We start from the raw sequence: 13966 nt of genomic DNA, 5'->3' as shown, positions 1-13966 counted from the left end.
AAAAATTTATGGTTACAAATAGGGGAAAGAAAAAGAAGTAAAAAAATAATTAAAACCAACAAGTCAATGAGGGGCTAGCCTTAGCAATTAGCCTGACAGCTTCGTCCTCTAAAAGAACGACAGCTAAATCACAGCTTTTCATTAAATAGATTTCACAAGGATCAGTAACATACATGTAAATTGCGATCAGGATCTTTCTATCCCTACAAATCTAACAGCCAAAATATGTCTGTCAGTGTTACGTACTGTCACGGTATCTTTTCTGTTACTCCTTCCAAAATATGTCCTAGTGGCTACTGTGGCGTCAAAATTTTCTCTCTCCCAATTACAATATCCTCAAAACCCTAGCTTAAGCCCTCAATTCCCAAAACCCTAGCTTTCTCTCTCCTCAAATTCTCTCTCAATTAGGGTTTCCGCTTCCTAGAATTTTAATTTTATGGGTATGGAGATGGAGAACCTCTGCTCCAGCGGTTTGATTTTGGATGGCTTTCTCTGCTCTATAGTGCAGGCTATGGTGGCTGAGGCAGCCATTGCTGCTGCTAAGTCTATTGCCTTGTCTTTCTTGCTGGTATGTGCTCTGTTATTTTGTTTAACCTAATTTTGCGTCAGTATACTGATGTAAATTGTTTTCAATTTGTTGTTCTGGTTGTGAGTTTTCAGTTTGTATGTTTTTACTTCATTTATTGTGTTTTATTTTGTGCATTGGGGTTTCTCTGAGTACATAGGGGGTTTTGTGTTATGTTGTGCTACTAGAACTTGGGTTTCTTCTATAGGCTTTGTCTGGAACTTTTTTCTTTTTGGGTTTTTTTTGGAGATTCTATGTTTGTGATGATTCTTTTGCTTTCAATGCTTTTCAAGGGTTTTACTCTATTCTAAGATTTTATAGATTTATGGAGATTATTTTTCGTTTCCAAATTGAATATATTTTATGGATTTTATGGGCTTGTACTGTTTTAATTGTTTACTGAGTATTTTCATACTGATTCAAACTTGCACTAGGCTACAAACTTGAAAGAAGAAAACAAAGAGATTGGAAGGGAGTATCTTGTTTAAAAAAAGAAAGAAAGAAAGAAGAAAAAATTATGCCCTTTGTATAGAATACAAATTTGCATTACCCCTGGATCTTGGCCTTGTAAATTTTTAATCATTCTGACCTGGAAATATGACTGAATATAATTTAACTTGAGAGTTCAAATTATATGATGGCCTGATCTGTGCATGGATATACCAAATAGCTGCATGCCCTCCATTATCTGCTTTTACTTTGCAAAATCGCCTTATAGATGAAATGCTCCCTGTAGCATACCAATAGTTTGAGATTCTAGCCTTTGATCCTAAATTACCTAAAACATTGCCTCATGTTTCATGGTGGTTGGCACATGGTTCTGTTTAAAACAAGCAGTATTTTCCTGTTTTCATAATGCTATGTTTATAAGGTGGAAGATACTGACAGGCTTATGAAAATGTATAATTCTATCTAACCTCATGAGCAGGGGAGGAGAAGGATTGTCATGTACTTGTATAATGCCTTACACTACTGAACCGGTTTTTTTTTTTTCCTTGAAAACTTCTTTTTACTTCTTTGAAATTGTAAGTTTGAAGAGAATTTTTTTGCTTTATTGATCACATTCTTAAAGTGGAGGAGAATCCTCAACTTAGCTCTCTGGGCTTTAGTTCAGGTCTTGAAGGAGTGGTTGTTGTTGGGGTATGTTTTAGGCTCATACCAAAGAGAAGAAGAGGAATTGGTGAAGGAATTAATCAAATTTTATGTTAATGGCCAAGATGATTAATGTATTTCTGTCTTTGTCTCTCTCACCACATTCTCCCCTTACCAACCCCAACAGAAGTTAGGAGGAATGCTTTTTATTGTATGTAGTTTGGTTATTGTTGTTTGAACATGTCAGTTAGTTCCATTTTTCATGCCGTTGTAAAAAGAAATTTGAAAACCTTTGTTATTGGCCAGAGGCATTCTCAATCTCTTCTCTATGCTGAAAATGGAGTAATCATTGATGATAGTTCCAACAACTGGAAACAAACCCCCACTTAAGACTGAGTATATGAAGCTATCTTAGTGACTGTTCAAGCTATAAGTTGTTTCCAACCCATTGTTGGGGTTTGGAGAAATTACAAAGTCCAAGTAACTGAATATCCTGTGTCTCCCTCTCTATGTGTGTCTGTGTGGCGTGAATTCCCATGAAGCTACATCCTCATGTACTAGTTTCAGTTTGCTCCTGTTTTAGGCTCTGCCTCGAATTTTTCTAGCTTGTACCTTTATTCACCATGAGTTTGTGGTTTTTCAGATGGGATCTACACCTAACAGAACCGATGTTTTTCCCAAAGAACCTGAGACGGTCACAGGGTTAGTGGTGTCACTTCTTTTTCCACTTGAAGTTAAATTCTTTTGAGGGGAATGAAACCAAATTTTGTCTGCAGGTTTCCTATCACTGAGATTTATGCAGCGAAAAAACCTGGTCCTGAGAACACAGATGGAAGTGAAACCGAGGACGACGAGGATGGTGATGAAGATGCTGGCGATGACCAAGATGATGATGGAGGTGAGGAGGACGACGCCTCTGGGCAAGAGGGTGAGGACAGTAAAGGAAATCCAGAAGATGAGCCTGAGGCCAATGGTGATGGTGCAAGCGAAGAGGAAGATGATGATGAGAAAGACGACGACGACGATGATGATGATGACGACGATGGTGATGATGGGGAGGAAGAGACAGAAGATGATGAAGACGATGAGGAAGAGGAGGAAGAGGAGATACCCCAGCCACCTGCAAAGAGGAGGAAATGAAAATTTTTTCATTCTTTCTTTCTTTAATTTGCCGCCTTTTTCTGGTTGTCCGGAATTTGGGGTAGGTAGTAGGAGTTCAGTATTTAGGTGGTCTGTCCACATATGGTAGAAATGTTCACAGTACTTGTTCATGAAGCTGTCAAATTTCTTAATTCTACACCTTTAATAATTATTTCTTTTTCTCTCTCTCTCTCTCTCTCTCTCTCTCTCTCTCTCTCTCTCTCTCTCTCTGTGGATGAAAATGAGAATGGCCTGTTTTGAATCTCTAACAAAAGAAAATTATTGGGGTCAACACATTTATTGTTCATGCAAATCGCTGAGTTAATATTTTTGCGCAAGTTTGGAACATCTGCATGTTTTACATTAAAACTAAAATACCAATGACTTATTTAAAACTTTGAAAGTGCACGCACTTAGGATCCCTTCTCTCAACAGTAAAGGCTCTCAGACTTTGCAGGCAATAAAAGGAAAGGAGGATCCCAAGCATATGAGAATTTGACAGAATCACCAGCAGCCAAGGCATCGCCATTGATGAGGACGCACTTGTCACCTTGTTGCAATAGGATTGATGGGCTGACAGGTTCTACAGTCTGAAATCCCTGGCAACTGAGTTTTATGAGCTCTTGAGGGCATTTGCAGTTGTTGGTCACAACCACGTTCCATTCGGGCTTGCCTTCTATCTCTCTCCCACTTCGGTTTGTACCAATGTTAATGTTGTCCAAAGAACAAGATCCACAAAACCCTGCAATTTTCATCATTCAAATATATGAAACGAATCAAAATTTGTCTATAGTAAGGATTCGACTCTTCCTTCGATCTCTATACGCGTATGTTTATATGGAATAATATTACATATTATTTGTTGTATATGATGTGTGTGGATCCACGGAAGAGAATCTCTCTCGAACTAACCACATTTGACCCAAAGTCTTGAAAAAAAAAAAAAAAAACTTGCATGCAACGGACATATTACCCCTGCACCTAACATAGATACAACGGGAAGCGATCAAAGTAAATGAATAGTTAAAAGCACTAGTTTACCTTTGCTAATGAGACTCAACAGCAGAATCACAATAAAGTACTTGACAATGGCAGCCATTGTCGATAAATTTGTGTTTGTTAAAACTATCTTTCGCTTTTGGAATCCTTGGTGAAGATGGATGATGGCTTATGGTTATGGTCTAATTTATATTCTCTGCCTCATGGAGTCTAGTCGATAACTATGGTAAGGCAATAAAATCAGCTCTCAAATTGCATTTTTAAAGATTTGCTTGATCATTTGGCAACAAAAAAAAAAAAAAAAAGGTTTGCTTGATCGAATGAGATTCATTGACATAAATGTGTACAGAGAAAACCTTAAAGAGGTAGTATTGGTCATTAATTTTTAGAGATTTATTACTTTCCAAGCTTAAAAGCTGCTGAAATTACTCAAAATGAGGTAAGTTTGATTTGCTACTCAAAATATTTATTATTGGTCATTGCAGTCTAATTTCACTTTCCCTTGAAGACATGGGCATGCATTCAGCACCTTCACCTTAAACTCTGGCTTTGCTTGCACCAAACCCCTGTTTTGGTTTGGCTAATCTCCAAGTCATTTGTAGAGCAATATCAACAAATGAGACCCTACCACGTTAACAAGATCTGGCAGACAAATTAAGAAAAAAGAAATTTGTTGTTGGTTGATATGCATTTTTTGGTCAATCCATTTATAAGTCATGCAGATCACACATTTTCAACATTAGAAAAAAAAAAAGTACCATTAAACTAATAACTAGTTTGTAAATTACGGAGTTAATATTATTATGGAAGTATGCATGGAACATCTGCATGTATTACATAAAAACTAAAATTCCAAATTCAATTCCAAGGACTTCATTTAAAATTATTAAAGCTCCAAACAATTAGCACCCCTTTTCTCAACAACCAGAAATGATAGACACTGCAGGCGACAGAAGGAAAGGAGGGTCCCAAGCATAGGTGAAGTTGACAGAAGCACCAGCCGCCAAGGCATCACCATTGATGAGGAGGCAATTGTCACCTTCCTTGGATAGGATTGAAGGACTCACAGGTTCTACTGTCTGAAATCCTTGGCAACTCAACTTGATGAACGTTTGAGGGCATGTGCAGTTGTTCGTCACAACCACATTCCATTCGGGCTTGCCATTTATCTCTCTCTCACTTGGGTATGTGCTAATGTTAAGGTTGTCCAAAGAACAAAATTGACATAACCCTGCAATTTTCAACATTCAAATATATGAAATGTCAGGAAAATTCTGTGGTACAAACATTATTACGTACATACGAATTACAAACACATTTTTAGTCTTCGAATTTTGATGCATGGGTTCGTTTTTTATATTAGAGCATAAATTTATAAACCGTTAAATTTATTTGTACGTCCTAAGGTTTCTATAGCGTAGAAAAACTCCCCAAATACCAAATCATTGGGTACAATATTAGCAAAAACAGTAAATCAACTAGACTCTCACATCAATCACTAAACCCATAATCATAAATAAAAATTTACATATATAGTATTTGTGTACATGCATGCACAAAAGAGAGATCCTCTCAAACTAAATGAAAATAATTTGTGTGAAACAGGAGGCAGGTGCATCCTCTAGAGTAAACAATTAGTTACTTAATTAACAAGCCATTGGGATTAGTTTAAGTAGTGAGGTGGGTGTATTAAGGTGCATGTTAAGATTAAGACAGGTTAAGGATTTGATTCCTTTGAATATAAAAAAAACTGCAAAAAAAAACCACTAGTATACCTTTGGTAATGAGACTCAAAAGAACAATCACAATAAAGGACTTGACAATGGCAGCCATTGCTAAGAAATTTGATTTGTTAAAACTCTTTCGCTTTGGAATCCTTGGAGGAGACTGATGGTGTGTTACGGTCTTATTTATATTCTCTGCCTAATGGAGTCTCCTCGATAACTATGGTAACGCAATAAAATATAAATTCAGCTCTCAAATTGCATCTTTCAAGATTTGATTTAATATTAAATGCACCAGTTTCACTGACATATATAATTATGGTAAAGACAGTAAATTATATTTTTAAAGACAATGTGATGTTAAATATTTATTTTTGGTCACAATGAATCATGTCTAAGACCTTAATTTAATTTCATATTCGATCACTTTTCAAAAGAAATACCGAGGGTTTTCAAATATCAAAATATCAACAGAAATACCAATGGAATGACACAAATAGGGTAATATCTCAAAAGAGGGACATATATCAATAATGTGACATACCACACATACAGGTTGTGAAGATTACAAAAATAGGGATCGACCTAAACATATGCACAGAACAAAAATGACAGCCCAATAAGCTCTCTCTCTCTCTCTCTCTCTCTCTCTCTCTCTCTCTCAATTGCAGTTAATCTGAGCGGAAAGTGGGTTGAATGGGAATTGTGTGTCCCAACAATACTTGAAGCTAAGCTGAGAAAATGGTTTAGACTATAGAGGTGAGCCATTGATGAGGAGACACTCATTTCCAGATTTGAGCAATGTCAAGGGATTGACAATTTCAGTATTCTGAAACCCATTGCATTCTAAGTTCACTTTCCCTTGAAGACATGGGAATGCATTCAGTACCTTCACCTCAACTTCTGGCTTTGCTTGCACCAAAACCCCTGTTTTGCTTTGGCTAATCTCCAGGCCCTTTTTAGAGTGATTCCAAAAACAAATGAAAAAACTTTCATGGTTGTGATCTAAGCTTTTAAGAATTATATAATGGCGTGTAGACTAAGACAATGTCATGTAATCGGTTTTGTAAGAGAAGTTGTATGCAACGTATGGTTGTGTCCAAAAATTCATCATGTACAAAATTAACATATGCATAAGACGATGATGTATTGATGTTAATCAGTTGATACACGTTATTTGGTCAACCAATGCATTCATATTTCAGACAAATCAGTGAGTTAATATTATAAATATTGTAGCATGCAGTAGTATGCAACATCTGCATGTATTACATTGAAACTAAAATTCTAAATTGTAAGTTCCAATGACATTATTTAAAAGTCGTTACAAAAACTTAGGAGCTCTTTCAACAACTGACAACGATGGTCTCGGCAGGAGTCAAAAGGAAGGGAGGATCCCAAGCATATGAGAATTTGACAGAAGCACCAGCCTCCAAGGCATTGCCATTGATGAGGAGGCATTTGTCACCTTGTTTGGATAGGATTGATGGAAAAACAGGTTCTGCAGTCTGAAATCCCTTGCAATTCAACTTTATGAGCCTTTGAGGGCATCTGCAATTGTTGGTCACAACCACGTCCCATTCGGGCTTGCCTCCTATCTCTCTCCCACTTCGGTTTGTACCAATGTTAATGTTGTTCAAAGAGCAAGATTGGCAAAAACCTGCATTAATTAATTTAATTTCATCAATGAAATATATGAAACCAATTGAATTCCATTGGAACACTCATTAAAATATGTACGAGAATATACATATTATATGTGTATGTGTATGTGTATGTGTATGTGTATGTGTATGTGTGTGTGTAAAGAGCGATATGATTCCCTCAAACTAACTACACTTTGTCATGTGCTTAATTTAGACAAAAGTTTTAGTTCGAACAAAAAAAAAAAAAAAAAACTTGTATAGAACAGATGTGTTACACCGCGCCTCACATAGATACAAAGGGAAACGACCAATGAAATTGAATAGTTAAAAGCAGAAGTTTACCTTTGCTAATGAGACTCAACAGTAGGATCACAAAAAAGGACTTGACAACGGCAGCCATTGCTAAGAAATTTTTGTTTGTCAAAGTTTGATCTTTCTGTTTTTGGAATCCTTGGTGGAGATTGATGGTGTGTTATGCTCTAATTTATATTATCTGCCTAATAGAGTCTAGTCGATAACTGTTGTTAAGGCAATAAAATCAGCTTTCAAAATCTTTCAAGTTTTGAAAATATTAAGTGGGTTTCAATATTGCCATAATTAGGGTAGTGACAAGTGAGCAACACGGCAACACCTAATAGTTATTATATTTATAACGTAGACAAGAAAACGTAAAATATTTATATTTGGTCAGTAATTTTCTTGCAATTATTCATGTTTAAGCCTTTAATTTTCTTATAACAAATAGTAATTTATTTGATATTCACTTCAAGCTATTAAATATTCATGTTGACAATTGATGATTTTGAAATATTGAAATACCAATGAAAATAACAATATACAGAGAAATATATGGTGTAAACTTTGCATGAAATATACGAAAAGGAGTTTTTTTTTTTTTGTTGTTGTAAAAGGAGTTACTTCATTCTTTTATTTTTTTTGTCTTCATAATTTATTCATATGGGTGAAACTAAAAGAAAATATTGAAAAAAAAAGGTTAGTAACTAATATTAATACTTGCAAAAAAAGAAAAAGATTGATACACAATAATATGAATTGCGGTAAAATAATCCAAGGACTTGTTTATTTATTTAGGGAAAATTATTATTTGTGACAATTACATGGACCCATTTTTATATGATGGGACCGATTGCATACATGTCAAAAATAGTCATCTCTAGCTCCCTCAATTACAGTTAATCTCAGAGGAAAGTGGCTTGAATGGAAATTGTGTGTCCCATGCATACTTGAAGCTAGTCTGAGAAAATGGTATAAGAGATGAACCATTGTTGAAAAGACACTCATCGCCAGATTTGAGCAATGTCGAGGGATTAACAGTTTCAGTAGTCTGAAACCCATTGCAGCCTAATTTCACTTTCCCTTGAAGACATGGGCATGCATTTAGCACCTTCACCTCAAACTCTGGCTTTGCTTGCACCAAAGTCCCTGTTGCTTTGGCTAATTTGCAGGTTACTTGTAGAGCACTTTTGGCACATGCCTGTGATTAAAAAATAGATTAATTGGTAAGGGAACAATGCATACAGACAAAATAGAATTCTGTTGTAAAAATTAATTAGTACTTATAATCCAAGTCAAATTTGTAATTTTTTCTCTTAGGAAGTAATATACTATTTCTTACCTTTGCTAAGAAGGGTGAGTAGCAGAATAGCTGAAAATAGATTAAGAGAAGTAGTACTTGCCATTGCACCTAATGCTCTGCCTCTCACTCTCTATAAGTTTGCCAAATTATATTGTTTTGATGATTTGAACCCATTGCAGACAGACACATATACTTCATTTGGTCCAAGCAATTTGGTCAGTTGATTTGGGCCAAATAGCATTACTCCTAATAAAAACACTCACATGGTAAGAAATATTTTAATTTATATGCTATTATTATGAGTGTCTACCAAATCAAGGCCCAAAAAAAGCTATGGTAAGAATTTAAGATCAATTAGAGAATGTACAGGAATTAATATTATTAATAGGCAGATCATCTACAGAATTTTTAATCTTGACCATTGAAGTTGATTGATGCATAATCTACGGCTATCTGCATTTTAAAAAATTATTGCCATCACATTTTGGTATCAACTGTAAAATAAAAACAATAAAACTCTGCAGAGAATCTCTCTTCTTCCTTTTTTTTTTTGACCACTGAAAAACCTTCATTAAAAAGCCACAAAGGCAAAGAGCAGTAAAGCAACATACAAACCAGAAAAACATAAAACAAAGCAGCAAACTAAAAGAACAAGACAGAAAACAACTCAGTCAACCAAACTAAACAAACTCCTCAAAAAAACAGATAAGCTAAAACCAAAATATCAATCTAGAGGAAGCCCATCTGCCATCAGGAAATCTCTCTTCTTCCTTAACTGAGCTATTTTCTCTACAAAGGGACCATAAAAGAGCAAATTCTAATTTGAATTAATTACTGAAAAAAGGTTTTCTGTACTGAGAGTAAGTTTGTAGTGTTGTTGAAAAGGAAGATACTGATGATCAGAAGCAATTAATTGATTGTAATAAATATAGAAATTTTATTGGCCTTCTCACTCAACAAGATTTCCTATATATATATATATATATATATACAACAGAGTGATTAATTGTAATTACTGTGAAAATCACATAAATAGATTGAGGTGGTAGTGCTTGTATTAAGGTCAACAAAAGATGTAGAATTTACTTGTACAACAAGAAATAAATTAACCAAACAATTCAAAATTTGAAATCTGCCATTTGCTTGATTGAGCTCTTGAACAACATCTAAATTGTAAAGGTACCCTTTTCTCCAACTCTCTGACATTCACCAAATTGATCTCCTCAACCCAGTAAAGCACTGCAGGCATTACTGAAGCCAATTAAGGTAGACAACAAAAAGGTTGTGTGGGAGGAAGAGAATCATGGCTCAACAGGTTCCTCTCTCTCTCTCTCTCTCTCTCTCTCTCTCTCTCACAACCCCTCCACACTCAGAAAGGGCAACTTTGTTGTAGGGGTGAAATGGGGCGTTGCATTTCTGCAGGGCTAATACTCTTTTGTGTTGTAGTCCTAAAAGAAATTTGGGAGTCAGTTGTTGTGTTGAAAAGGAAGAGAATCATGACTTGACGATGATTATGAAGTTTGGTGGCTCCTTGGTGGCCACCGCCCAAAGAATGAGAGCAGTTGCTGACCTTATAGTCAACTTCCGGGAAGAGAGGCCTGTAATCATCCTCTCTGCCATGGGAAACACAACCAACAAAATCTTGCAGGTACATATATAACTCATCGGGATAATAGTTGGTACTTTTAGTATTACTCTAATAATCAAATTGATTGCTCAATGTGTAGGCAGGAGAAAAGGCTGCTAGTTGCCACAATGCAGCGGCCATTGATGAGTTGAGCTTTGTGAAAGAATTGTATCTCAGGCGAGTGCAGTACTGAAACTTTTATGATCTTAATTAATTTCTTGTACAAATATATTATTGAGAAAACAAAATCAATCAAATTTTAGATATGTTCTCACTAAGTATCATGCATCATACTATATATTGTGTATATGTAATAGTAATAGGACCATGGATGACCTTGGAGTGGACAAGTCGATCATTTCATGGGAGTTTCCCTCCTCTGCACTTAAAGATGATTAATTTGTTCTTAATTTAGAGTGAAATACAAATATTAGTTTTGATTCGCAGTGCACCAAGAAGAGCTGGAACAAGTTGTGAAGGAAATTGGTATGATGCAAAAGTTGAGTCGACAAACAATAATTTGCATATTTTGGTGCAAATTATTTTACATTTGACATTTGAAGAGGCTACTGAATTTGTATATTTTGGTGCTCAGGTATCAATAATTGTATTAGTTGTTGATCGGTTTTTCCAAACTTATTACATTGTTTATGAATGAAAGAAAGGCATGTTGTTGCAGGTGTTGCATCCACAGTCCATGAGACCAGCTAGAGAGGGTGGTATTCCTGTGAGGGTTTGAAATTCTTACAACCCTAAAGCTCCAGGTACCCTCATCACCCATACAAGAGACATGAGCCAGGTTTGTAACACTATATCCTGTGCTGCAGGCAATTAAACTCAACACCATTGTGATTATATAATTAATTAATTTTTTCTTGATCTCAAGTGCCAGGCTGCAGTACTAATTAACCAGTATCGTTTTGAAATCGAATGTGACCAAGTTGGATATTGCTAGCACTCGCACGCTTGGTCAATATGGATTTCTTGCAAAGGTAATAAATTAATTAAGCAGCAAACTACCTTTCATTTTCTGATAGTATAGTAGCGAGAGCTTAAATCAATCATCAATACTAACTTCCATGTGAGCAGACCTTTTCAATCCTTGAAGATTTCGGCATATCAGCAGATGTTGTTACCACCAGTGAAGCCAACTACTTTTAAAGCACTCCCTAATTTTCTTTTGTTCTTAGTTATCAGCAACTAATCTCGTAGTTTGTTCTTATATATTAATTAATTTGATTTTGGTGTTGATCATGATGTTTTTGTTGTATGTACGTTAGGGCAGGGATTACATGTTCTAAAAACAAATGGAGTGAATGTTCTGTTGAAATGGACTCCTCAATATGATCTTCACCTGCACTCAATCAATCTCAAACAAAAATAGGACAGTTGCAGAGAAATGAAGAACTGAGAGAGAGAGAGAATAGCAAGGTATGCAGCAAGCTTACTGCCCTATTTTTTTGATATATCTATTCTGATTGTGAAGCTTAGGGCAAGTTCCTAAGGCAATACCAAATAAAATCCTAGCCTTTCATGTGGCATTAGACTCAAAAATAAAATAGACAAGATATAAAACAGTAACTAGATAATTTTATGTTGAAAAAGCAGGAGGCATTATATTTCAACTTGTTCAGATGATGTCTCAGGGTGCAACCAAGGTTAGTATCTCTTTGATTGTGAATGACAATGAAGCAGAGCAGTGTGTTAGGGCTCTCCACCAGGTCTTATTTGTTTCTGCAAATCAGGGAGTTCCAGATCAGCAGCAGCTGGCAGCCTTCGCCTTTGCTGATTGGGATCTTGATTGCAGATGCCCTTCCAATTCTACCATCTGATCCACACTGATCAATTTTTTGTTTGTAGAGTTTTGGGGCTTCTCTAATGTTCTAACTAGGGCTTTGCTTTGCTTTAGTTTTATTATGAAGCTACTTGTCTTTTTGTTGACAACTATTTGTTTCTTTTGTTTTATATGTCTCGTTTTTTATGAAGTAGGTTTGTAACTCTACTGGTTAAGAACATTTATCTTTTCACGACGTCCTGACTTCAAATAGTCATTAATTTTCTGGCAATGAATCATGTGTTAAAAACTGAATTAAAAATATTGCTTACACTAAATCATGCAATATCAAAATGTGAAAGTAGTTTGTGAAAACAATTTGGGTTCAAGAGCAAGCAATTTTGGAAGAGAGTGGGTTGAAAGGAAAGGAAGTGTCCCAAGCATATGTGAAGCTGAAATCAGCATTGGCATAGACATGCAGGTTGGCCATTATTGATTATACAACTCACCACTGGATATGCTCAAGATTAAAGGATCAATGTCCTCCACAGTTTGAAATCCATTACAGCTTAGATCCAGTTGAGAACATGAGCAGCCATTATTGGTGATCTTCACATTCCACTCTGGCTTATCTTGGACTTACTTTCCCGTTTCAGATTGTTCGATTGAAATATTTTTCACAGGGCAGTAGGGCACTCTTGGCTGTCCCCTGCATTAGTATGCATGAAACGTAATGATTTATAAATGAAAATGTGAATTTGCACACACTACATCGATCAATTGGCGGATCTATGAATGACGTTATAATTGGGGGGCATTATACAATTTTTCAAAAAACATTTCTTGAAGCCCCATGACCACTTGAGGGCCACATTTAGCTTCGCACCTAGTTTGGTTCAACAGATTATTTAAAAAAAAAAAAAAAACTCAGACAAGTACCATAAACCTGGTCATTTGTGTTGGTGAGAGTCAACACATGTGATTATTGTGTAATTATTAGAATTAATTAGGTGATTTATTAATTCCTGTATTTTAGTTATAGGCCCATGTATATAAACCACACTTTGTGGTCTTATTCAATTAAGCAGAAATAATATTGAAAACCCTAAACCTAGACCTTCTCTGTATCATGGTATCAGAGCTTGGTTATCCGCGTGTAAGGCCCAACGGCCACACGTGCTTCCACGTCACCCAATACAATTTGTTCACGTGTAAGGCTCAAAATATCGTCACACGTGCGGGAGCGTGTTGATCACCCAGTGTCTGAGTCTGCGGATGAGCTGAGACTGCAGAAATTACTGCGGATGATACTGAGGATGCGGAAATTACTGAAGATGATACTGAGGATATGGTAGGACAAGAATCCACGAATTCTGAGCTTGAGGAATCACCACTCCATGATAGTACTGCCATCTCTCCTACTCCATTGAATCAATCTTCTTCGTCCATTGAGGTAACCGACAATACTCTTGATTCACATTCTGGTTCAGATCTTATTTATAATGCTTCTAAATTTACACTTCCTCCTCGGTCTAACCGAGGACAGCCACCAGCTAAATATGAGCCAGATCCAAATGCCAAAGTTAGGTACTCAATTAATAATCATGTGTCATCTGTTAGGCTTTCAAAGTCATATGAATCGTATGTTCTGCAATTATCTTCTGTTTCTATTCCTAGTAGATTGTAGGATACTCTTTCAGATTCTAGATGGACCAAAGCTATGGCTGAAGAAATGGCGGCATTACAGAAGAATTCAATCTGGGAGTTGGTTTCTCTACCTAAGGGGAAGAAGACAGTTGAGT

At 36.0% G+C, this 13966-nt stretch overlaps 4 protein-coding genes and 2 pseudogenes across 4 annotated transcripts; 1 reads left to right on the top strand and 5 right to left on the bottom strand.

The window, feature by feature from the left end:
• Positions 1–309: 309 nt before the first annotated feature.
• LOC147279200 (uncharacterized) lies at positions 310–2983 on the top strand. The gene is made up of 3 exons (XM_086251238.1): positions 310–568; positions 2301–2359; positions 2434–2983. Exons 1-3 carry the CDS (start codon positions 437–439, stop codon positions 2795–2797), a joined length of 555 nt encoding a protein of 184 aa, XP_086107364.1. The 5' UTR covers positions 310–436; the 3' UTR covers positions 2798–2983.
• A 242-nt stretch (positions 2984–3225) lies between these two features.
• Positions 3226–3896, bottom strand: LOC147279199 (TPD1 protein homolog 1A-like). The gene is made up of 2 exons (XM_086252009.1): positions 3839–3896; positions 3226–3539 (listed from the first exon to the last, which is right to left on the bottom strand). The coding sequence occupies exons 1-2, from the start codon at positions 3894–3896 to the stop codon at positions 3226–3228; spliced, it is 372 nt and encodes a 123-aa protein (XP_086108135.1).
• Positions 3897–4713: 817 nt separating this feature from the next.
• LOC147279198 (TPD1 protein homolog 1-like) lies at positions 4714–5629 on the bottom strand. Its single transcript, XM_086252008.1, has 2 exons — positions 5572–5629; positions 4714–5027 (listed from the first exon to the last, which is right to left on the bottom strand). The coding sequence occupies exons 1-2, from the start codon at positions 5627–5629 to the stop codon at positions 4714–4716; spliced, it is 372 nt and encodes a 123-aa protein (XP_086108134.1).
• A 642-nt stretch (positions 5630–6271) lies between these two features.
• On the bottom strand, positions 6272–7566 carry LOC147279197 (uncharacterized). The gene is made up of 3 exons (XM_086252006.1): positions 7509–7566; positions 6879–7243; positions 6272–6475 (listed from the first exon to the last, which is right to left on the bottom strand). Exons 1-3 carry the CDS (start codon positions 7564–7566, stop codon positions 6272–6274), a joined length of 627 nt encoding a protein of 208 aa, XP_086108132.1.
• A 783-nt stretch (positions 7567–8349) lies between these two features.
• Positions 8350–8866, bottom strand: LOC147279196 (uncharacterized; annotated as a pseudogene).
• Positions 8867–12549: 3683 nt separating this feature from the next.
• LOC147279195 (uncharacterized) lies at positions 12550–13019 on the bottom strand (annotated as a pseudogene).
• Positions 13020–13966: the final 947 nt, after the last annotated feature.

This window comes from Dryas octopetala, chromosome 7, assembly GCF_963921425.1.
Source record: "Dryas octopetala chromosome 7, drDryOcto1.1, whole genome shotgun sequence".
NCBI classification, from domain to species: Eukaryota; Viridiplantae; Streptophyta; class Magnoliopsida; order Rosales; family Rosaceae; genus Dryas; species Dryas octopetala.
The sequence above is the reverse complement of the archived record's forward strand: the minus strand, read 5'-3'. Positions and strand labels throughout refer to the sequence as shown.